The sequence below is a fragment of the Rattus rattus genome, chromosome 5 (genome assembly GCF_011064425.1).
Source record: "Rattus rattus isolate New Zealand chromosome 5, Rrattus_CSIRO_v1, whole genome shotgun sequence".
Classification (NCBI taxonomy): domain Eukaryota; kingdom Metazoa; phylum Chordata; class Mammalia; order Rodentia; family Muridae; genus Rattus; species Rattus rattus.
The window spans coordinates 53,251,894-53,274,532 of record NC_046158.1 but is presented as its reverse complement, the minus strand read 5'-3'; the positions used below and the strand labels follow the sequence as shown (position 1 = coordinate 53,274,532).

General features: G+C 39.2%; 1 protein-coding gene across 1 annotated transcript in view; it reads right to left on the bottom strand.

Moving 5' to 3' along the window:
• Nucleotides 1-22,639, bottom strand: part of Agps (alkylglycerone phosphate synthase) — a 99,756-nt gene that overhangs the window by 4,649 nt on the left and 72,468 nt on the right. Inside the window, exons 17-19 of the mRNA XM_032903522.1 lie at nucleotides 21,103-21,192; nucleotides 15,562-15,661; nucleotides 14,508-14,565 (exon numbers count right to left, since the gene is read on the bottom strand). Coding sequence (XP_032759413.1) covers nucleotides 14,508-14,565; nucleotides 15,562-15,661; nucleotides 21,103-21,192 — 248 coding nt within the window. The remainder of the gene's footprint in view (nucleotides 1-14,507; nucleotides 14,566-15,561; nucleotides 15,662-21,102; nucleotides 21,193-22,639) is intronic.

The following is a 22,639-nucleotide window of genomic DNA, read 5'->3' as shown; positions in this document are numbered from 1 at the left end:
TATTGACTTTAGCATGACAAAATGAGTGTCTTAATTTACTTTAGAGCTATTTTCAGTGAGTGCTTCTTGAACATATGCATTATTATAAAATAACTGAATTCAAATGGCCACTTTGCACAAATGTTCATTATGACCCAAAGTCATCAACAGAGACTTAATTGGCCAACAGAAATGGGAAGCCTCTCATTAAAGTCTTCGGCTGTCACTCTAAAGTGCACCCCCATTTGTCAGGCTACAGCAGTACCTCACAGCACCTGCCTTTGGGAACCTTAAATACCATGTCAGCTCAGCTCAAAGAAGCTTTCAGGTCCCGTTCTCTGGAAACTCACTAACTCATCATCTAAATAACCAAATGGCACGATGCTTCAGAGAGTAAGGCATCAAAACGTCAAAGCACTGCGCTGTTACAATAAGGGAAACAAAGTTTAATGGGGGAGGGGCTGAAGTTCAAAATGGAAGTTTCCGTTTAGAGATCTCTCTCTGAAAACAGATGCCACACGTAAGGACTCCTGTCACAGCCTCTACCTGAAGATCTCTGACAGGACCATTATCATCTCAGCACTGTGCTAAACCTGAGCTGTTTCATCTGCAAATGGACTGACCTATTCAATTAGAACATCCTACACAAGTTGAGAAATCCTATGTTTCCGGATTTGCTCTGAGATAGATAGATGACAGGTAGGCAGGTAGGCAGGCAGGCAGGCAGGCAGGTAGACAGACAGACAGACAGACAGACAGACAGACAGACAGACTGGCTAGATAGAAAGACAGTTAGACAGATAGAGGGATGCAGCTACTCTGACTTGGGGAAGGTGCTACCCATGCTGCAGCCGCTCAGGGGAGAGGGATGAAGAGCAGTCCGTGCCAGTCTCCACGGTTATCTGTAATATAGCTTCACTGAATGTGTCCTGTGGTTATGGATGTAATTGTCCTGAAAAGACGGCAAACAACTGCTCCAACAAGATGGAGCACATTAGAAGCTCAGCAGGACACCCAACAGCTAGCTTGTCTGCCTGGTTTTACACCTCCAGTAATAATGCAATTCCACAAGGAACTGAACCATTGTCTGAGAAGCCACCCAACAGCCGTTGCATACTTAATGAAGTCGCTCACCAAGCACTGGAAAACAGAAGGTGCTTGGAGTGCATCATTAGTTCTGTCAGAAGGATAATTTACACATCTATCTTGTCAAATTTTCTATGGTTTATACTTTTGCAATAATCAATCTAACATACATTTGATTAGTGAACTAGTAAGCAGCAGGAGAGAAGGCATAGCTGTGGCCCCTCAAAAACATGTTTGATAAAGGAATTTAACCCATTGGTGGTACCGGTCTGTGAACTGCTCTGATGCTGGTAACAGAAACAGCTAAGTCAGGACGTTGGAAAGCTTAACTTACCCAAGTAAAGCGACTAGAAAGCTTTGGTTTTGCTTAGCAAATTAAGCCAACTACACTGTAGAGTACATGTGCTAGGAGGAAGCAGTTTAAATATAAGCATCCCATGAGGCTTACTAATTAAAGTGACTAGAAACAGTCCTGAGATTCTGGAAAACACTCTATGGCAGCCCAATACATCAATAAATTAAAACAGCACAGGCCTAAGCCCAGAAGACAGGGGCTTCCAAGCACAGACTTTCATTACAGAGCTGGACCACATGTACTTCAGCAAATTCTTAGCTTGCTTGATATTCATCAATCAGAGGTCATAATCATCCAAACGCATGTGACACATATGCTAAATACTTATATGGTGACACCTTAAACACTTGCACAGCTTATTTTCTGAAAAGAAGCAGTTCCCTTTATAGAGCATTCCCTATCAGATGGGAAGAATGACTGGATCACTACAAACAGCATATATGACAACTTGAACACTCCCGCTATGCAGCAGGCTACAAAGAAGTGTATGGCATGAAAGTGTACACATTCCCCCGACTGTCCTGTGTGTGCTGTTGGTGGCTACCTGAGGTCCAGTGGCCAGGAACATCTTCTCCTGATCACACTACAGTCTGATTGCCAACTGGGTCTACCTGTGTCTTTTACTGAATAAACAGGACTTTAAATGTGTTCTTCTAGAATAGAGTAAAGAAAATAGGAGGTTCAGGGATGTTTTTTGAAATCATTTACTTTATATAGCTCTTTGGACAGATTCAAAGAATAATGTGTTTTGTAGTATGATTCATAGCATTAAAACAAAACAAAAACCAAACAAACAAAAACAGGGGCCAGACAACCAACAGATTGGGAAAAGATCTTTACCGATTCTACAACTGATAGAAGGCTCATATCCAAAACATACAAAGAACTCACGAAGTTAGACTGCAGGAAGACAAATAACCCTATTAAAAAATGGGGTTCAGAGCTAAACAAAGAATTCACAGCTGACACGTGCTCCATTATGTTCATAGCAGCCTTATTTATATTAGCCAGAAGCTGGAAAGAACCCAGATGCCCTTCAATGGATACAGAAAATGTGGTACATCTACACAATGGAATACTACTCAGCTGTCAAAAACAATGACTTTATGAAATTCATAGGCAAATGGATGGAACTGGAAAATATCATCCTGAGTGAGGTAACCCAATAACAGAAAAACACACATGGTATGCACTCATCGATAAGTGGCTATTAGCCCAAATGCTCGAATTACCCTAGATGCACAGAACACATGAAACTCAAGAAGGATGACCAACATGCGAATGCTTCACTCCTTCTTTAAATGGGAAACAAGAATACCCTTGGGAGGGGATAAGGAGGCAAAGATTAAAACAGACACAGAAGGAACACCCATTCAGAGCCTGCCCCACATGTGGCCCATACATATACAGCTACCAAACTAGATAAGATGGATGAAGCAAAGAGGTGCAAGCTGACAGGAACCAGATGTAGATCTATCTCTCCTGAGAGACACAGTCAGAATATGGCAAATACATAGGCGAATGCCAGCAACAAACCACTGAACTGAGAATGGGACCCCCGTTGAAGGAATCAGAGAAAGGACTGAAAGAGCTTGAAGGGGCTTGAGACCCCATATGAACAACAATGCCAACCAACCAGAGCTTCCAGGGACTAAGCTACTACCCAAAGACTATACATGGACTGACCCTGGGCTCCAAATTCATAGGTAGCAATGAACAGCCTAATAGGGGCACCAGTGGAAGGGGAAGCCCTTGACCCTGTCAAGGCTGGACCCCCAGTGAATGAGATTGTTGGGGGGAGAATGGGGCGGAGGATGGGGAAGGGAACACCCATAGAGAAGGGGAGGAGGATGTTGGCCTGGAAACCAGGAAAGGGAATAACAATTGAAATGTAAATAAGAAATACCCAATTTAATAAAGATGGAAAAACAAAACAAAAAAACAAACAACAAAAAAAACAACAACAACAAAAAAAAAAAAATGAATCTCTGGACTCCTCATACACATACTGGCATATGTACGTACACACACACACACACACACACACACACACACACACACACACACACACACAAGGTTAAGAGTGAAGTAAGTGGTGTCATATGTTAAAAATGTGGATATGAGGGCTAGTCTGACCACATTATCTGGAACTCCTCTTTGTGGTTTAAGATTTAGCAGAAACTACTAAATAATTCTACCTTAAAAGGAATAAATTGGGGTTGGGATTTAGCTCAGTGGTAGGCGCTTGCCTAGGAAGCGCAAGGCCCTGGGTTCGGTCCCCAGCTCGAAAAAAGCTCAAAAAAAAAAAAAAATGAATAAATTGGAGCCAGCTGAGCACAGAGGTCTCTTTATCTAGATATATTTAACTTGCTAGTCACAGTTTGATTGAAAGATGTTCACAGATTTAGACAGAAGAACGCGATGGGAGGGCTGGCACACAGAGCAGTGGTAAAGTGAAGAAGGGAGGATCAGAAAGAGTAGAAAAGAACTGACTATTAAATAGACTAATTATTTAGAAGCTCACTAAAGCTGAAGAACAAAAGGAGAATCAGCAAAAGCCAAAAGTAACAGCCATTACTTCAACAGCCATATCTTGAGAACTAAGGGTATAGGACATGTCCAGCATGCATGCACAGGCCTGACCTTAGTCCCCATCACCTCAAAATGAGTAATAACAAGTAACAAGCAAAGCCACAGTCAGCACGCCAAGTACCAACTCAGCCTTAATGTGTGAGTTATATCTTAGGAAGAAAGTCATGGAGACATGGTCTTACAGGAGGGCTCTAAGGAGTGACTTTTTAAGCTTTTCCTCCCTTCCTCCCTCCCTCCCTTCCTCCCTCCCTCCCTCCCTCCCTCCTTCCCTTCCCTTTCTTCTCCTACATTCATTGGTCCTTCCTTTAGTGTATGGTATATTGTGCATGTGGAAGTCAAAAAAGGATGCTGGGTGTCTTCCTCTATTCCTCAAAGGTCCTCTCACTGAACCTAGTGATCGCATTTTCTCAGCTACAGTAGCAGATCCTCCTGTCTCTGCCCTACTCAGAGCTGGGGTTACAGAAGTGTACCAGATACCCAGTTTGTTATGTGAGTGCTGGTATCTGAACTCTGATCCTCATGACTGTGAAGAAAGCATCCTCAACCACTGAGCCATCTCTCTCTAGGTCCCATAAGCTTCTTATTTTTCCATTACTTAGTCTGAAGAAACTACTGCTAGATTTATAGAACTAATGCTAGATGTATACCCAATATCTTGTCAGAAGAAGTTTGGGATCCTCTAGGATCTGTTAGGTACTAATGAGAACAGAGAAAAACAATGGACAATCAGACTGAGTTACTCGGTAGACTGATCATGTCTCTTAAAGGGAGATTCAACTTAGAAAGTGCTCTGACTTGTGTAGTAAAGCACACTGTTATTGGTTGCTTCTGGAAAAACCGCATGCTTCATAAATGCCAGGCAACTGATCTCTACCTGAGAAGTGATAGCATTAGCCAGTAAGAGAACCTGAGATGGGACTATGACTCTTTATGACTTTGTAAAAGAAACTGAATGTTTAAGACTATAAACACTTCGGTGTTGTGTAGGTTTTCTCTTATTGCCAATATTTAAAATGCCTATTTTCTTTCTGTCTTGTTTAGAGGTCTGTTGGTCTTCTGAGACCACGTCTTGATCCTGTCATCATTCTGCCTCAGACTTCTGAGTACTGTAGTTATAACAATGTCCACCATCAAAATACTTGCTAGCAATGCCAGTTTTTGCTGTTGTTGTTTTCTTATGCTAAACTTTGTCTACACAGTTTATCTAATAGCTCTGATGTTTGAATAGCTCTTTTGAGACTACAAACTGAAAAGAAGTTTAAGTATGCAGAGTAAGTAAGAACTGGACTCAATCTGTCTTCAGTATCACCATCAATTTGTTACACTTGAAATTTAAACCAGAGTAGAATTGATGTTTATACACACAGCAGAAATCAAAGGAAAAAAACAGGTTAAATAAAATAAGACTGATAAAAGAAGAAAAGAATAGAGAATGTTCTTTCTTACTGTTCTTTGCAATCTTGTTAGATAATACAGTATCTACCACATAGTAAGATAGTCAATACATTTAATTGAAGTAAAAATGAATGGAACCAGTTATTCTTAGGACATTTAAAATACAGCATAGGGATTCAAAAATCTAGTAAAGCAATGTAATTTTCTTATTTCCTTGATCATATTCACCCTGTGTTTCCTGTATTTTGACATTATTTCTTGAGATACCTAGAGCGCTTCGGTAGTAGGTATAGAAGGCACGGCATAGAACTGCAAGTTCTCACTTCCTTAAAATCTCAAGAGCTCTCCTAGTGATTCCCAAGTGCAGTGACTAGCACTTAGCAACGTCCATGGAATGTCTGCTGTCCTAATGGGGCAACTGTTATTGGCATTGTGCTACAGAGTGTTATGTCAACTTGACAAAAGCTAACATCATATAGGAAGGTACCATGATTAAGAAAAAGCCTAGATCAGATCTATCTGTAGAGCATTTTATTAATTTAATGATTGATGAAGGAGGGCCCAGGGTGGTATCATCCCTAGGTTGTGGTCTTGGGTTTTCTAAGCAGGCTGTGCAAGCCATGGGAAGCAAGCCAGTAACAGCACTCTGCCATGGCCTTGCATCGGTCCCTTGTATCCTGACTCCTTTCAGTGATGGGCTATCACACAGAAGAGCAGGCCAGATATAAAATAAGCACTTTTTTCTCCAACTTGCTTTTGGTCATGGTATTTCATCACAGCAATAGCAGCTTTAATATAGGTGTCTACTGGGTGGAGGCCACGGATGCCGCTAAACATTGCAAAACTCAGAAAGCAGCACTCCACCAACAAAAACTTATCTGGCCAAAAATGTCGCTAATGCCAAGACTGAGAAATCCATGGCTCTCTCTGTTTCCAAGTATTCACCACCTAGGAGCCCAACAGCTGCCATAAAGGTATACTTTCAATGATATAACTAACTGAATCAGCGCTGCAAGTGGTACAGCCCTCCAAGAAAATATTGTAAACTGAAATGGTTCATCACAGTGGCCACAAGTTACATGTGGATACAGAGCATTTAATGTGCTTAGTATAACTAAGGGAGTAATTTTTTATTTTTAATTACAGAAGTTTAAATAGCTATATGCAATATCATGGCTTCTAGATTGTATTGCACAGCTACAGAGTAACAGCAGAAGTAAAATTTACCTAACAGATATTAGATATTTAACGGATACTGTATGTGAAAATATCTATTAAAACTAACTTTGGTAACCATATGAAACAGACTATAAACACTTAAGTGCTTACAACAATATGATAACGTAATTCGGGCATCGTCACACAAACACCTTACTTTGTACAGAAGGGTCTATACTGAAAAACTGCCAGGAAGGAAAAGTTCTCTTTAATAGTCCAAGGAAACCGTTACCATTCTTTTCTAATAGTGCCTGTGAGGCTGGAGGACACTATAGGTCTAGCACTTAACAAACATGTTGTCACAGCCCTGGGTCTGAGATTGAGCCTCTGCAGCTTGCCTAAGTGGGAGGGGGACAAGCAGTGCACTTGATAGAGATTTTCCCTGTGAGCTCAAAGTTTGCTACATCTGATGTACTACAAAGTAAATTTGTTTTTAACTATTGGTAGATCTATTTACATTGCTTCGGTAGAAAAATAGTAATAAGTGTATTAAAAAAGCTCTGAGAGAAAAAAACAGCCATTAAGAAGAATATTAACGTAAAAGGTCAAACATTTTGCTCTCTAATCTGATGTGATGTAAAATCTATTGGCTATACTACACAGCTGCTGACTATCAGAGGTCATGGCTTTGACCCTGGTACAATCCAGATGTAGAACAGCTTTACCTCCAAAGCATCCATGTATACCTGTCTCCAGCTACCTCCCCAGCCCTGACTCCTGGACCACTAATCTCTTCTCAACTGTTTTGTCCTGTCGAAACTGTTACAGAATCCTAAGGGCAGGAAGCCACTGAGACTGGCTCTTATACACTCAACACAGTCCCACAGAGATGCACCCAAGTAGTTATAGTTTAATCGTTTTCTCCATTTTTTGTCACTGAATAAAATTCCAGAACACAGAGTGGCAAGATTTCTTTAACCCTTCACAGGCTGAAAGACATCCACACTGTTCCACCTTCATCTTTTTATAGTTGAGTCCAGTTAACCAGTTTGTCCCTTTATGGATTAGACTATTGATCCAGTCCAAGAATTCTCTGCCTGTCTGTAGGGCTGAGGATTTTCTCCTTGTACTACTTTTAACAGTTTTAGAGCTTCATGTTTTACACTTAAGATAATAACCCATTTTGGGTTCATTTCTGTCTGGATGTAGGTCTGCTTCAATGTTCTTTTGTGTGCACGGTTACATGCATTTGTGCTTACAGATAAGGCTCAAAATCAGAAAGATATGTTTATCCTTTTTTCAAAATTATTCTAATTTCTTTGTCTTATCACATAAATTTTGAAAAATCTTTCCCAGATCCATAAGAAAAACCTTGCTAAAATTCTAATAGAAAATATGTTTTAAAAGATAGATCAGTTTGTACAAAGCTGACACACTTTTACAGGAATAGGCCTTCCATTTATTTAAATAGGACTTCCTTGGCTCCTCCCATTGTCATTCTGTAATTTTTAGATTATAAAGCCTATGAATATTTTCTTGGATTGAAGCCTATGTACATTTATTTCATTTTTTAGCAGTTATGAATACTGTTATATTTTAGATTTCGGTTTGTACATTTGTTGTTAATTTTTGTGTGGAATTAAATTTTTATGTATTCTTGCTGACTCTGTTTTTGAACATTCTCCGAGATTTTCTAGACAGAGACCCATGCAATGGCCAAGAGTCTCTTTTCCTTCCTCCTCTCCTTCCTTCCTATCTTCTGGTTCACACTACAGGTTTCCAAGAGATGCTCTGCTCAGCTTCTTTTACTTCAAACGTTTCTGATGGCACTGCTTTCTACTCTGACTGCCAAGGGGGAGAAAAGTAACAACAGCTTTGATTTGTTCAGATACCAATATTTCAACTAAGACTGGTAAATGCAATCAGAGTATTTTATTTATTGACAAAGGACCTGAAGAATAATTTAAGAAATGAATGGCTTAAAATTGTAAGTTCAAGTTCAAGTTAAATATGTGGCTACACAAACTTTATTGTTTAAACTGACCAGCAAATCAGCTGCAGAGACAAGAGCTATGAAGATTAAGAAAGCAGACTCTATTTCCTTCAGCCTCAAGTTCCAGGCTACATCTGTTTTCTCTGATACACAAAACCAAAGTTAAAATAGCTTCATTTATCACAGCATGATTGTAGGCAGACAAACCAGCCTGTCTGTTTCCAGATAGTGAAAGCAACTGTTATTAATCACAATTACAGGCCAAACCCTCCGAGAGAAACTGCATCAATACTCTCCTAGCTCACAGTTCTTCTACTCTGAAACAAACAAAAAACAAAACAAAATAATAACAAAAAACCCAACCAACCAACCATGAGAATGCCATGACACTGCCTGAAGGTCAATAAAGAAACACGCTACTGAGGCCAGCTTAAATTTTTCAGTTCAGGGAGCAAGTGAGGAAAATCTTTTATACATATAAAATTAGGACTATCTCAAAAGCATTAATAGTAAGCTTAACAGCACAATTAAACTTGTTATTTAAACTTCAGATTAATAACGCTTTTGCTTTATGAAACTATAATGATTAGCAATGGAAATTTGAAAGTTTAACTTCAAATAGAAAAGCTAATATGAAAACAGTTATTTTAGTATAGTCAATTTCATTACCAGTAGTGTGGAATTTACTTTTCTTTCATGAATATTTTTAGGAGACCTAGAGAGTAAGACCTCTAAGCTATAAATAAAAATGATAGTGTCAGACCTCCTTAAACGTGCACATCTTTTCTTTAAACGGCAAGCCACTTTTCAGTGGTTGGTGCAAAAGATGAAGGGAATAAACCAGCGTTCTCTCTGTCCTCTCCTACTGCTTAGAGACACATGCTGCAATGTCTCAGCAGCTCCATGCAAGGCTGTAGATGTGCTGCATGCGCTACAGCTGCATCCTCTAATGAGCCTCTGCGGCGGTGCACATCACTCTTGGTCTGCAGGTGAGGACGACTGCAGCTCAGAGAACCTGCTTTCCTACAATCTCACAGTAAACTCAGAGCTAGGAATATAGAATTTATTTCTAAGACTATGTCCTTTCCTACTTACGGCATGCATGTATGTATATGTGTCCTTACACATGTGGTGCTTAGGACCTTCTGCATGTGAGGCAAGTGCTCACCACCCACTACGCCCCACACATCACTTTAATCTTCGTCTTGAGACAGAATCTCAATCTAAATTGCTAACAAAGACTTGACTACTTCAGCAGCCCAAGAATGACTTGAGCTTATGATCTTCCTTCGATATAGGATCCTATTAATTACAGAAAGGCTTGGTTTACTCTACAGTATTTCTGTGAGAGTGTATTAGCAGAGTCACTCACTCAGCAGGTCACAATGACGTGCATTCTCCGCACATTCCTGAGTGCTCCTTACATGTGCAATTCACTTTGTTTTAAAGCAGATGGGCCTGACGCTGCTCTCCTGTAGTCTTCCCTAGGAAGAACTATGGAGCAGACACTCAGTGTTCTGGGGCTGGAGAACAGAGTGTGACCAAAGTCATTACTGACGCTGAACAGAATTCAAATGGAAAACAAAAACTACACACGTGGGCAAGGGAAAGCGACATCTTTACAAGCGACATCTTTACTGGAGACCTAAATGACCAGGTAAAGAGAGCCATGCAAACAAATATCTAGAACAGCAGAAAATGAGGGAATAGCATGAGCCTTGAGGAGAAAGAGGTTATGTTTGCGAAACAGCAAGAAAAAAAGTATCAGAGACATGTAGCATGGCATCACTGAAGGACTAATGAGGGGTCTGGGTTTTCTTCTGAATGTGAAGAGAAAATCTGAGTTAAAGAATTAAAGAGAAAAAGGAAAAGAAAAGATTCCCAGGCAGCAGGGAAGGGAGGAAGGGTCAGATGTATTAAGAGGGTTCTTACTGCTCTGTGCCCACTGCAAACAGATTTGAACTAAGGCGGTGCCAGAAGTGGGGACATCTTTTGGTTCGTGGAGTCATCAGCATTAAGTCTTCAGGATAGTTTTGCGTTGTGGGTCTGAGACTGTCAACTAAGGAGGTGGGTAATGGGGACAGGAAAGGATGAGCTCTCTACTGGGCATTTAGCAAGACTACATCCCCTCTTGATAGTATTATGCAAAGTGGTCTGTATGTCTCTGCAGGCCTAGGTTCTTTTCCTAAGCACTACAAGAAATCAGGTAGTTTGGAATTTGTTTCCACGCAGTTATTATTTCTGATCACATAGAAAATAAATACTAGAAAAGGGACAGAAATTTTAAAATCTTTTAATGCAGCAGCCTTTAAATCTAATATGGAATCAAACTTTGCCACATTCTACTTCAAGTCAAGAAATGGAATTGTCTCAACATATGAAGTCATTAACAAATCAAGATCTCTAAACCTAGAACTTGAAAATTTACACAATTGTATGAGTAGTTTTACTGTGTTATGGTTTGAGTAGGAATAGCCTATATAATCTCACATATTTGAGTACTTGGTCCCTGGTTGGAGAAACTGTTTGGGAAGGATTAAGATATAGGGTTATGTTGGAGGAGGTGTGTCACTGGTGGTTTGACGTTTCAAAGGCCTATGCCATTCCTAACATCTGTCTCCTGGGTGTGTTTCAAGATGTAGACTCTTGAACTACTGCTCTGCCTGCCTACCTGCTACACACCCTCTGCTCTAGTGGTCATGGTCTCTAACCCTCTGAAACTGTGAGCTCCAGATAAACACTTTTATATGTTGCCTGGGTCACAGTATTATCTATAAGAATAGAAGAAGTAACTAAGACACTAGAACATAAACTGTCCTGTACTGTTGCAGTGCCTAATATTGAAAATGTTAGATGCCTACAATCAAGAAGTATAAAACCAACAAGAAAGTAAAAGGATTTATGGGCAAGAACTAAGAAAAAAAACATAATAAAAAAATTAAAACTTTTGGTTCCCTTCTGTGGCACTTGTTTAAAAAGTGATTATCTTACATATGGAAATGAAAGAAAAGGAAGAGTTCCGTCTTAAAGGAAAACTAATGCATAATATTTCTTTTCAAAGGCAGTCAATTTCAATCTTAAAAAGATTTAAAATGATTTCATGATTTCACATAGTTTAGGCTTCTTAGTGTAAGGACAAGAGGATTGAAGAATGAAGCCCTGAATTACATTCAAATTCTTACACCAGCAATAAAAGCTTATATTTTGAATTCCATCTGAAATAAAGTCACTCAGCTGCGTGCTGAAGAGGATTAAAGGAGATTAAGTTACACAGACCCCAGAAGCCATCTATAGCTGTATAAGCATTAATATTTCCTTCATCTTCTCTTCCCATCTGACAATCAGGCATTATTATGCTGTGGTTGCCTTGACAGTGCTGTCTGAAGTAACGGGGGACTTATCTAAAGCACAGAGCAGGGCATGAAAGTACCCATAGTTTCTGAAATGTAACTTACTCTTCTAGGCTGACTGTGTAACATCTGTGAGGAAAAGAAAAATCTTTCAAATTCTCTAGTCTAGGTGGCCAGTAATATTTTATATGGAAAATACATTATAAAAGATTAAAAGACATTAAGTATACCTTGTATCAAACAAAACAAAACAAAACAAAAATCAATCACTAAGGACTAGATCCCTAGGCTCAGGTATAAGACCTAGGGATCAGTGTCTATCACAAACAAAACCCACAGGGAGTATTTCCATAATTTTGAGACCAAGGGTTGATAAATTAAAATCAATATATTGCAGGTTAAAGTTTATACTTTTTCCAACTATTACTTATCAACTCGCTTGTGGTACTGGGTAGGGTAATCCAATGGTCTTTTATAACTTTACAAGTAAAATCCGAATCTCAAGTCTACCTTACCACAGTTTATGTTTCTGCAGCAGTGCTTCAGAGGTGCCTTGTGTCGGGTACAGCTGTGCATGGACAGGTAGGCTCCTCTCAGACAGCAGCTCTATGCGTCTGAGAAGCAACTGCAGCCTGTGTCTCTCTCTGGGAACCTTGCACACAGCACAGGTGTAGGGAAACAGAAGTAGAGCTCCTGACCACACAAGGCCACCAGCAGGGCTCTCCTCTGCACTGCTTCAGATCACTTGGTCACCTTCAATCTTGGCAAAACTTCTCACACTACAGAATATGAGTGACCTAAGACCATCATCCACAAACAGCCATTTAATAATCAATTTTCTAAATGACAATTTAAGCCTCTATTACACCTTCTCTACACTGCCATCCTCACTCTCTGGTCCTTTTCTCATATTTATTGATTTTTAAAAAAAAGTGTAAGGTCCAGAAGCAAACCTAGCCTTTAAGTCCATGCAAGACTTTTCTGGTGCCCTTTCTTCATCTGTATCCTAACCTTCACTAGCACCCCTGAGAAACCCTACCTCCGTGAATGGGGAAGACCATCAAGGAAAGTTCCCACACAGCCTCAGACCTTCATCCATGGATACACATATGTACACATTTACATGCGCACGCACAAAAAAAAAGAACTTCTAAAGAAAAGCGTATAACTAGGAAAAGAAGGCACAGGATTAATTTATCCACTCTAACGTTCATTAGACAACCTACTTATTTGTGAAAGTTAAGATAAGAAATGAGAGAAAGGACTGAAGGAGCTGAAGGGGTTTGCAACCCCATAGGAAGAACAACAATATCAACCAACCAGACCTACCAGAGCTCCCAGGGACTAAACCTCCATCCCAAGAGTACACAGGCATGGAATTGTGGCTCCAGCCACATATGGAGCAGAGAATGACTTTGTCCGTCATGAATGGGAGGAGAGGCCCTTGGTCCTGTGAAGGCTCAATGCCCCAGTGTAGGGAAATGTCAGGGCGGGGAGGTGGGAGGGAGTAGGTGAGTGGGTAGGGGAGAACCCTTATAGAAGCAGGGGGAGAGGAGATGGGATATTGGGTTTCTAGAGGGGAAACTGGGAAAGGGGATAACATTTGAAATGTAAATTTAAAAATACCAAGTATGGTTAAAAAACAAAAAGAAAGAGTAAGAATGAAATTTGAAAAAAGAAAAGAAAAGAAATGCTCTGTATAGACAAGCACTCTATAGAATACCCTTTTCCACCAAAATTCTTCCATTATCTTTCTACACACAATTGGAGGCTGAGTACTAGAACAGTTCTTGATTCTAGTATAAAACAACATATAGAAGAAAATCATTGCATTCCTGGACCCCAACTTTCCAGCAAGCAAATGCAAATGATTTAAACGCAAATGTACAGCATTTTAGATAATATAGTTTTGAGGGGAATCAAAAAGTACAAGACGTATTCAGGACAGGTCAAGGATTTAATTGTAGCTCATTATTTGTCCTCATACACCTCCCTAAGTTACTTTTAGTCTCTACATTTGTACTTTCCCTAAGCATATACAATTACAGGGAGAAATAGACAGTCACAAGTTTCTGTTACAGAGAATCTGGGGATAATCTCAAAATTACAGTTTTAATGATGGCAGTCTTAGGGAAAACATTTCTTAGTTTGATCACATGGGATCAATTATTTGTTGGTTAATGTGCTGAGGTGTAGAGAGAACAAATACCTTTCACTATATATACAACTAATGTTCATGTATACTCCAACAGTGGCTGGAAAAAGACTAAAAAGGATTTGTTTTTCTTTCCTTTCTTTAAAGCTTTGGCTGTAATGGCCAACCACCTCTCAGGTAAGGTAACCTGCACTCTATTAACATGAGGGGACTGAGAAAGCTGATAGATTGATTCCATACCAAGGCAGACCATCAAACCAGGCATTCTGTTGGCTATCACATAATCTCCCTACTTTGTTCAGTTATTCTAAGACATGAAAATGTTTCCAAACATCAAGTGTTCTCAAATTACTCATGTGATAATATTCCCCAGGTTTTTATTGAACCAAATATTTAAAAAAGCAGGAGCATTAGAAATTCTACACCATGCCCCTTTAAAAATACCTCCATGGTGATGTGACAGGCTCCCTCCATTGGCAAGGATTTCATCTCTAGCAGCTGCCTGTAAGGGAAAACAACACAAAATGTTACCGCTACTTGGATTTCACTTTAGAGTGACTAACATTTACTGACTTCTCCCTAGATGCCCAGAAAGGCACCAAGCAATTTGCCTGAACTCTTTCATTTATTTCCTATATAACCACCCTTAGGGAAAGCATCTCTTAGTTCAATCACATGGAATAAATTATGTGTTAGTTCTATATACACATCTAGGAGGAATAAAAGAAAGGGAAGAGGGAAGGAGGAAAAAAAGAATCCAAACTTCTTGTCCCCTTGCTTAACCTCCTAACGTGCTAGGCCCTGACCATCCTTCTGGGTGCACATGTATCAAAAGATAATTTAAAAATACTCTTTAAAATTACAGCAGTGTACTCTTTGCTTAGTGATTTAGTCCCTGGGAGCTCTGGGGGTCTGGCTGGTTGATATTGTTGTTCTTCCTATGGTTGCAAACCCATTTAGCTCCTTCAGTCCTCTCCCTAGCTCCTCCATTGGGGTCCCCATGCTCAGTTCAATGGTTAGCTGAGAGCTAACCATTTATTAGTAAAGGATCCTGTATTAGTAAAGAATTCTATGCTACTTCTAATAAGGAGTATAGCCATCATCAAATGAGTCTATAAAAACCAGCAGCTTAAGGCCACTTAAGAAATGTAAGTGAAACTGTTAGTGATGAATACCAAGGACCTATACACAGTCTTATCACATGGATGGATTGCTGAAGGGACATCAAAGACCCTTAGAGTCATAAAGACTCCTGTTATAATTGGCTATAATGCACTGAAAGTAACAACCAAAGAGACACAGACTTAAGAAATATACAACATTAATTTCAGACTGACAATTTGGTAAGTAAGTCAGTGGGCTCAATATATCTTTCATTTCAATGGGCTAGCAGCCAGGCAAGCCATGTGTGACTAAGGTGACTCAAACTAAAATCCCTAAGTTGAAACTAAAATTTATTTAAATAAAACAACAACATAAAAATTACATGCAAAATTACCTCAGTCTGTTCAAACACAGTCAGTGGGTCACTAATTCCCCTGTAGTTAAAGGCAAAATAGAAGTAGATACATGCACCTGCATCGTAAGTCTGCGTCACCCTAAAAGACAGATAAAAATCCCCCAAAGGGCTTTAAGTTCAGTGAAAACAGACTTAACATCTATAAATTTCAAAGATAAGATCAGCTGGAAATCTACCCAGGCCACAATCTCATCCTCTATTCAACCTCTCACTCCCAGGGACAAGGGCCAGTCAGTTCCTCTGTAGCTGTTGCCAGAACAGCAACGCTAAGAACATAGTGGGAAACAAAGGATTTTACTTTCTTTTACTTAAATGTGAGGTTAATCAATATTGCAAGTACATGGCTCAACTCGGTTATTTTGTTTTATGTAACCACAATTACAGGGAAATTTTTATAAAATTTAGTATTTTAAAAAAAAATCATTCTCAGTGAGCTTACTGACGAACTTACAACAAGTAACAGAATCGTATTTTAAGCAGTATATCTAAAAACATTTAAAATATAATCAGGTATACATATAAAAATATGATCTGCTTTAACGTGCAGAGCCAAAATAGCATGTAACTAAAACCTGACTTATAGGGCCCCCTTATCCTGACAATATATAATTATTTTTTCCTGTTACATGTTATATATTTTAAGCATAGGACTAGTATTGCTCATCTATATAAATGGATAAATTTTATACTGTCATAGTAAAGACATGTCTGAAAAAGAAATATGAACTACAGAGACAAGCAAATACCAAGAACTTAAAATTAATTTTCACTATTGTAAAAAAATCTACATTGATGATAAAACAAAGTCACCTCTGTAAAATACATAAATACTCTAAAAGTAATGACTGGATTCTTGTGGATCAAGAAATTCTAGGCAGAAAAAAGTAGTTCATTGAAGTTGGGTGGGAGAAAATAGCATAAATGCTAGAAGAAATTCATAAGAGCTCTAAAGTCAATACATGAAACCTTGTAGAATACACGTGAGGAATACTGACAATTCTACGCGCAGTTGAATGGCTCTTAAAAGGGCACATAGCTTGACAACAAGAGTAGTGTAATTGTACTATCTGTGTTATACTAGACAGAGACACTGGGTGAACATGAAGACAGATAAAGAATATCAACAGCTTCATGCAACTTAAAAACCACACTAGTAGGCCAATCAACATTAGAAAATACTGGTTTTTATACTTTTATAACAAGGAAAAATGAGTGAGGGGGTATATGAAAAATGTGATGGTTACTGCTAATTGTCAACTTGACAGAATCTAGATGTATCTAGGAGATGTGCCTCTGGGCATGCCTGTGAGATTGCCGTGATTATGTTAACCAATATAGGAAAATCTACCTTCCTTCAGCCAGGACCACTCCCTGGGCAGAGGATGCTGGACTCAGTGGAAACCTGGAACTGAGCAGCAGCAGGTATTTATCCTGTTTCCTGCTTAAGGATGTGATGCGACTACTGCTGGAGGCCATGCTGCCTTGACCTGCTCTGTATCTTGAACTGTGAGTTAAAATTAAAATCTTCATTCTTGGGCTGGAGAGATGGCTCAGCGGTTAGGAGCACCCGACTGCTCATCCAGAGGTCCTGAGTTCAATTCCCAGCAACCACATGGTGGCTCACAACCATCTGTAAAGAGATCTGATGCCCTCTTCTGGTGTATCTGAAGACAGCTACAGTGTACTTATATATAATAAATGAATAAATCTTTAAAAAAAAAATATTTTAAAATCTTCATTCTTAAATTGCTTTTATTTTTTTATCTTTATTAACTTGAGTATTTCTTATTTATATTTCGATTGTTATTCCCTTTCCCGGTTTCCAAACCAACATCCCCCTAGCTCCTCCCCTCCCCTTCTATATGGGCTTCCCCTCCCCCTCCTCCCCCCATTACCGCCCTCCCCCAACAATCACGTTCACTGGGGGTTCAGTCTTGGCAGGACCAAGGGCTTCCCCTCCCACTGGTGCCCTTACTAGGATATTCATTGCTACCTATGAGGTTGGAGCCCAGGGTCAGTCTATGTATAGTCTTTGGGTAGTGGCTTAGTCCCTGGAAGCTCTGGTTGCTTGGCATTGTTGTTCATAAGGGGTCTCAAGCCCCTTCAAGCTCTTCCAGTCCTTTCTCTGATTCCTTCAACGGGGGTCCCATTCTCAGTTCAGTGGTTTGCTGCTGGCATACGCCTCTGTGTTTGCTGTATTCTGGCTGTGTCTCTCAGGAGAGATCTACATTCGGTTCCTGTCGGCCTGCACTTCTTTGCTTCATCCATCTTACCTAGTTTAGTGGCTGTATTTGTATGGGCCAACTCTACTATTCTGCAACTTTTTTCTAAGTCTAGATTATTATCCCTCCAAAGTTAAAAAAAAAAAATTATAGCACTGCAAATGTTTTTCCAATTGACCTGAAATGAACGAAACATCCATCTGACTCGAATGTTAAGACAAACCAACAACACTTCAGCATGCTGAAGCTAAAGAAACAGCTTTGATGGAATGTGACCATGAATTACAGGTCTTCCAAACATGCCAAAGTTAACAGAACAAACACAGTTCAGAGGTAGGAGAGATGTTCAAACACCAAACAGGATCAGACTTAAATACAGTCTACTTAGTCACTGAGCCCACAGTAAGTAGCAAGGACACGAGAAACAAAAATGACCAGATCAGATGCAGTGGCCTGACCTTAAAGCACTGCCTCTGACTCCATATGTATATTGTATGTATATATACAAAAGATGGGGAGGATGTTAGATTCTTAAATCACCTATGTAATAAATATATGGGCTTTCAAAATGCAATTAGGACACACAAAAAGGGAGTTTGGACAATCACAATTAAATCTCCAAATGCAAGCCATGGAGAAACCACAAAAGACTCAATCTAACAGGAGGAGCAAGTACTTTTACTGCACAATACAAACAGAATCTAATCTAAAACAGTAATGGTCTTTTGGCCAAATGTTAGGTGCTTCAGAACAGAAGAAATGAACTGTTTAACAATGCTATGTCAATTTACCAGCTGTGCTTTTCTTCTAGTGTTAATTCACACTCCTAAAAAAGATCCCTTGAACATTTACATTTTAAGTTCCAAATTTACAAGTTTAAGAAAATTTGGAGAACTATTTTAACTACAAGATGCTGTAATCAGGAATAACCAAGTTTTTTTTTAAAAAAATTAAAGGATAAGTAAAGTGTGTTTTATAGCAATTAAGAGTACACACCACTCATAAAAGGATCATTAACATCGATACATAGAAAATGTAACCAACTTTAATAGAACATAGCCACTGTGCTGGCTAGTTTTACATCAATGTAACTCCAGTAATTTGGGATCAAACCTCAGATTGGCCTGCGGTACCTTTTCCTGACTGCTGAGTGGTGTGGGAGGACAAACCGACTGTGGGCTGGTGGTGGTCCTGGATGCTATGGGAAGGCAGGCTGAGCAGCACTGCTGCATCAGTCTCTACCCTGACTTCCCTCAGTGATAGGTGTAGAGCTGTAAAGAGCTCAAGCTTCTTTTGTTTCATTACAGCAGTGGAAACTCTAAGACAGCCAACTTTCAACAAATTCAGGATGAATATATTACAGATTTTTGTATATAAAAAAAACACTACTAAGTCTACAGCAAGTATGATAAACCTAACAGATCTAGCCAAACTTGGCCTAACTCAAAAGTTTAAATAATGAAAAACTGTCATTAAAAAAAAAATGAGAGTGTGAAGAGATCAAATTCTTGCTAATAGCAGACAGTGCCTCCACTCTTCTGATGCATTCTGTCTTATACCGAGTCTTCAAAAGCTGTCTAAAATGTCACCCTGATTCCTGGGATGGAACAAAACTTCAAGTATACTTCCTAGGCTGAGATTAAATAAGATAAATCAGAGAAACAAGCATCACAAACAGAAATGTAGACAATCCTGAACTTAATGATAGAAGTATATAAAAAATTGCATTGTGAGGTAAAAATGTTCTATGTTGGGTATATGTAGCTACCAAAAACCATAGTTTACCAGACCTCAATTATGCTTGGCACACCTGCAGTAGCCAGCAGAACTGAGCTACTGTGCAGTTCCTGAGAGTGACAGAAGACTGGCTGAGTTGGTGCGCTTCAGTGCCATTACAGTCTAAAAGCACTGTAAGCCAGCGACAGACTCACACAGGAAATGCCTGATGCTGAATACACTTGCTCTTGAGGTCCAACATCAGCTACACTTAACAGAGACACACACTGCTTCCAAGTTACATTTATTGTACTCCTTTACATTCTAAGGACTGTGTATCCCTAACACTAAAGATGTGCTCCTGAGGTGTTCCCCTCAACGGACACAGATGCACATACACAGTAACAATGTGAGGCAGCTACACAGTGGATACTGGCAGTTGGGGTTATCCCTTTTTTAAGGTTCTCTTTCCATATCTGTTCTGACTGTCATTTATTCTACATTTTAAATTAGTTTTATACCTTTCTAGAGAGTCAAATGTTCATCTCTTGTCTTGACACATGTAAATGGTATTTACATATAAAATTAACACTATAAATGTAAAGGGTCCCTTCTCAGAACAAAACTCCCTTTGGGACTACTATTTAATAAAAAAAGATAAAACCAGTTAACCAGTCCTTATCCCACATGGAAGAAAGATACAGGTTACAGATATGTACATACACCTTCCCAGCAGGGTGAATGTACATTTTGGTTTTATTAGGTCATAAAACTTGGTGCAATGCATTTTGTCCTTTTATGAATTGTCTTGAGAACAGTTTAATTGTGTTACATTGTGCCTTGGTGTCAGATCTGCTCTTTTATGAGCTACTCTGCAAACCTCACTCATTATTCTTCTCAGTTTCTCAATTTTTAAAACTTAAAATGATTTTTAAAAATTTCATACAAGCAACATTTCAGTCACTCACTAAACAGTATGACTTGTAGCTACCAAACTTAATGGCAAAAATACAGAATATTTGTATTATCAAAGAAACATCTATTGGTAAGCAACGAGTTTAATTATCACTTGAGTCTTTCACTCCTTTCATAAAGGTTTATACACCCCTCCCAACACACAGACACACACACACACTCTCACTCTCTCTTTCGCGCTCGCTTCCCCCCCCCCCATATGCACACAAAACTGTTTCTATGTCTCCACTGTAGTTTGTAGCTCCAGGGAGTAAAAAGGGATTCCTTTGTCCAGGGTTCTGAGAGCACAAAGCTCACTTGGGAACCAGTGTTTCTTGTCTCAGAAGCTAAGGATTGAGACACAGTTCTAACAATGTGGTGAGACATACGCTACTTCTTAGCTGGAAAACTGTATTTTGCAACTGTTTAAAAACAATACTTTAATAGCACTGGGATGGCTCCAGGGGTAAAAGTGCTTGCTATGCAAAGTCCTATGACTTCCACATTTGTGCTGTGGCACACACATCCACATCGATGCACAGCTCATACACACATATCCACCCACACAACAGTAAACGTTTATGAGCAGTTCTTTCCAGAATGAGTGTGAATAAGCGTGGAAACTCACCTGCACGTAGAAAGAGGCGCAAACTGAACTCCCCTTTCTTTGCATTCCCTTCTTATCCTCTCTTTTACATTTCTACACAGATCTATAACCCTACGAAAGATAATTGAATACAACATGAAGTTTTCTTATGCTATTTTTTATTTTTCCTTTATCAGTTCATATATTTACATATTTGTTTAATTGACTGGTCTCTATAGTTAGAAGAATAAAAAGATAAGAGAATATTAGCAGGTAAAAATATTGTAACACTAAAAAGGTAGCACTATACTAACTCCACTGACAAAAGGCTGAAGGTCTGAGTCAACGTCAAAATGCACAGACTGAAATCCTCCCCTTCACACCGTGTGGTGGTATGTGGTATTAGGAGTAAGGGGCTTGGGCCTCAGAAGGTCATTAGGTCATAAGAGTGAAATCCCAATGAATGGAATTGATGTGGGAGGGAGGGTATGGGGTGGGGAGGATGACTTATGAGAAGCTTGCTTTCAGCCACATGAGGACAAATAAGGTGACTTTCCATAAACCAAGAGGGCCTTGAATAGCAACCCAGGTACCCAAAGCACCCTGATACCACACTTAAAGGTGAGGGAGAAAAAAGATCTTGGTTTAAAATATGTAAGCCAGCTAGTTTACGGCAGTCTATCTAGCAATCCAGACTAAGACAAGGAGAGACATGGCCAACTAAAGTCATCAACAGCACTGCCTGCCAAACTAGTGCTCCAAAGCTAGTGACCAGCTGACAATTCTTTTTATTTTTTAAGATGTAGTCCCCTTGTGAAAAAGGTACCTTTAAAATTTGTTTTTTAAAAAAAAAGCAGAAGTGTGGTAGTTCATGCATGTAATTCAAATACCAGAGGCCAAGGCAAAAAGATCACAAGTTCTCTGTTTAGGCAGCATGGCAGGTTCAAGGACAGCCAGAATTATACAGACTGACTGAAAACATGTTCTAAAAAGTATGCACTTTTTGAGTAGATCCTAGAAACTGGTCAGTCTGAAAACAATTCTTGAAATCTGATAACCAGTACACCAAAACTCAAGGCCACAGTAGATTAAGATGTGTGGATGTAGGTATGTTTCCAGGAGAGAAACCTAGAAAATACTTCCTATGCATCCTACCAAAGACATTTTCTACAATGTGTCTTAGTACCAACATTTTGTTTAAATTTAAAAATGGAAATTATGCTTAATATTTTATAATAGGTTTCTTTCAGAAATCACTTAAACACAAGTGAAGATCTTGTTAAATCTACACACACACATCAAAGCTAAATAGTACATTGCAGAAGAAGGCTAAGAACGTTAATACTTTGGGGTGGGGAGAAAGGCCTTCAAAAGAACATTTAAGCATAATGAATCATCTAAGCTAAGCCAAACAACATAACAACATTTTGTGTTTAGTAACAGTCTTCAAAATGCTAACTTCAATTATGTTTGTTTTTTTTGGGTTCCAAGCAAATTTACGTTAATCTAGAAAAGGGGTGGGAGGAAGTTGAGAGTAATGGTATTCAGATACTAATTTAAACAAGAGTACCTTCCTTCT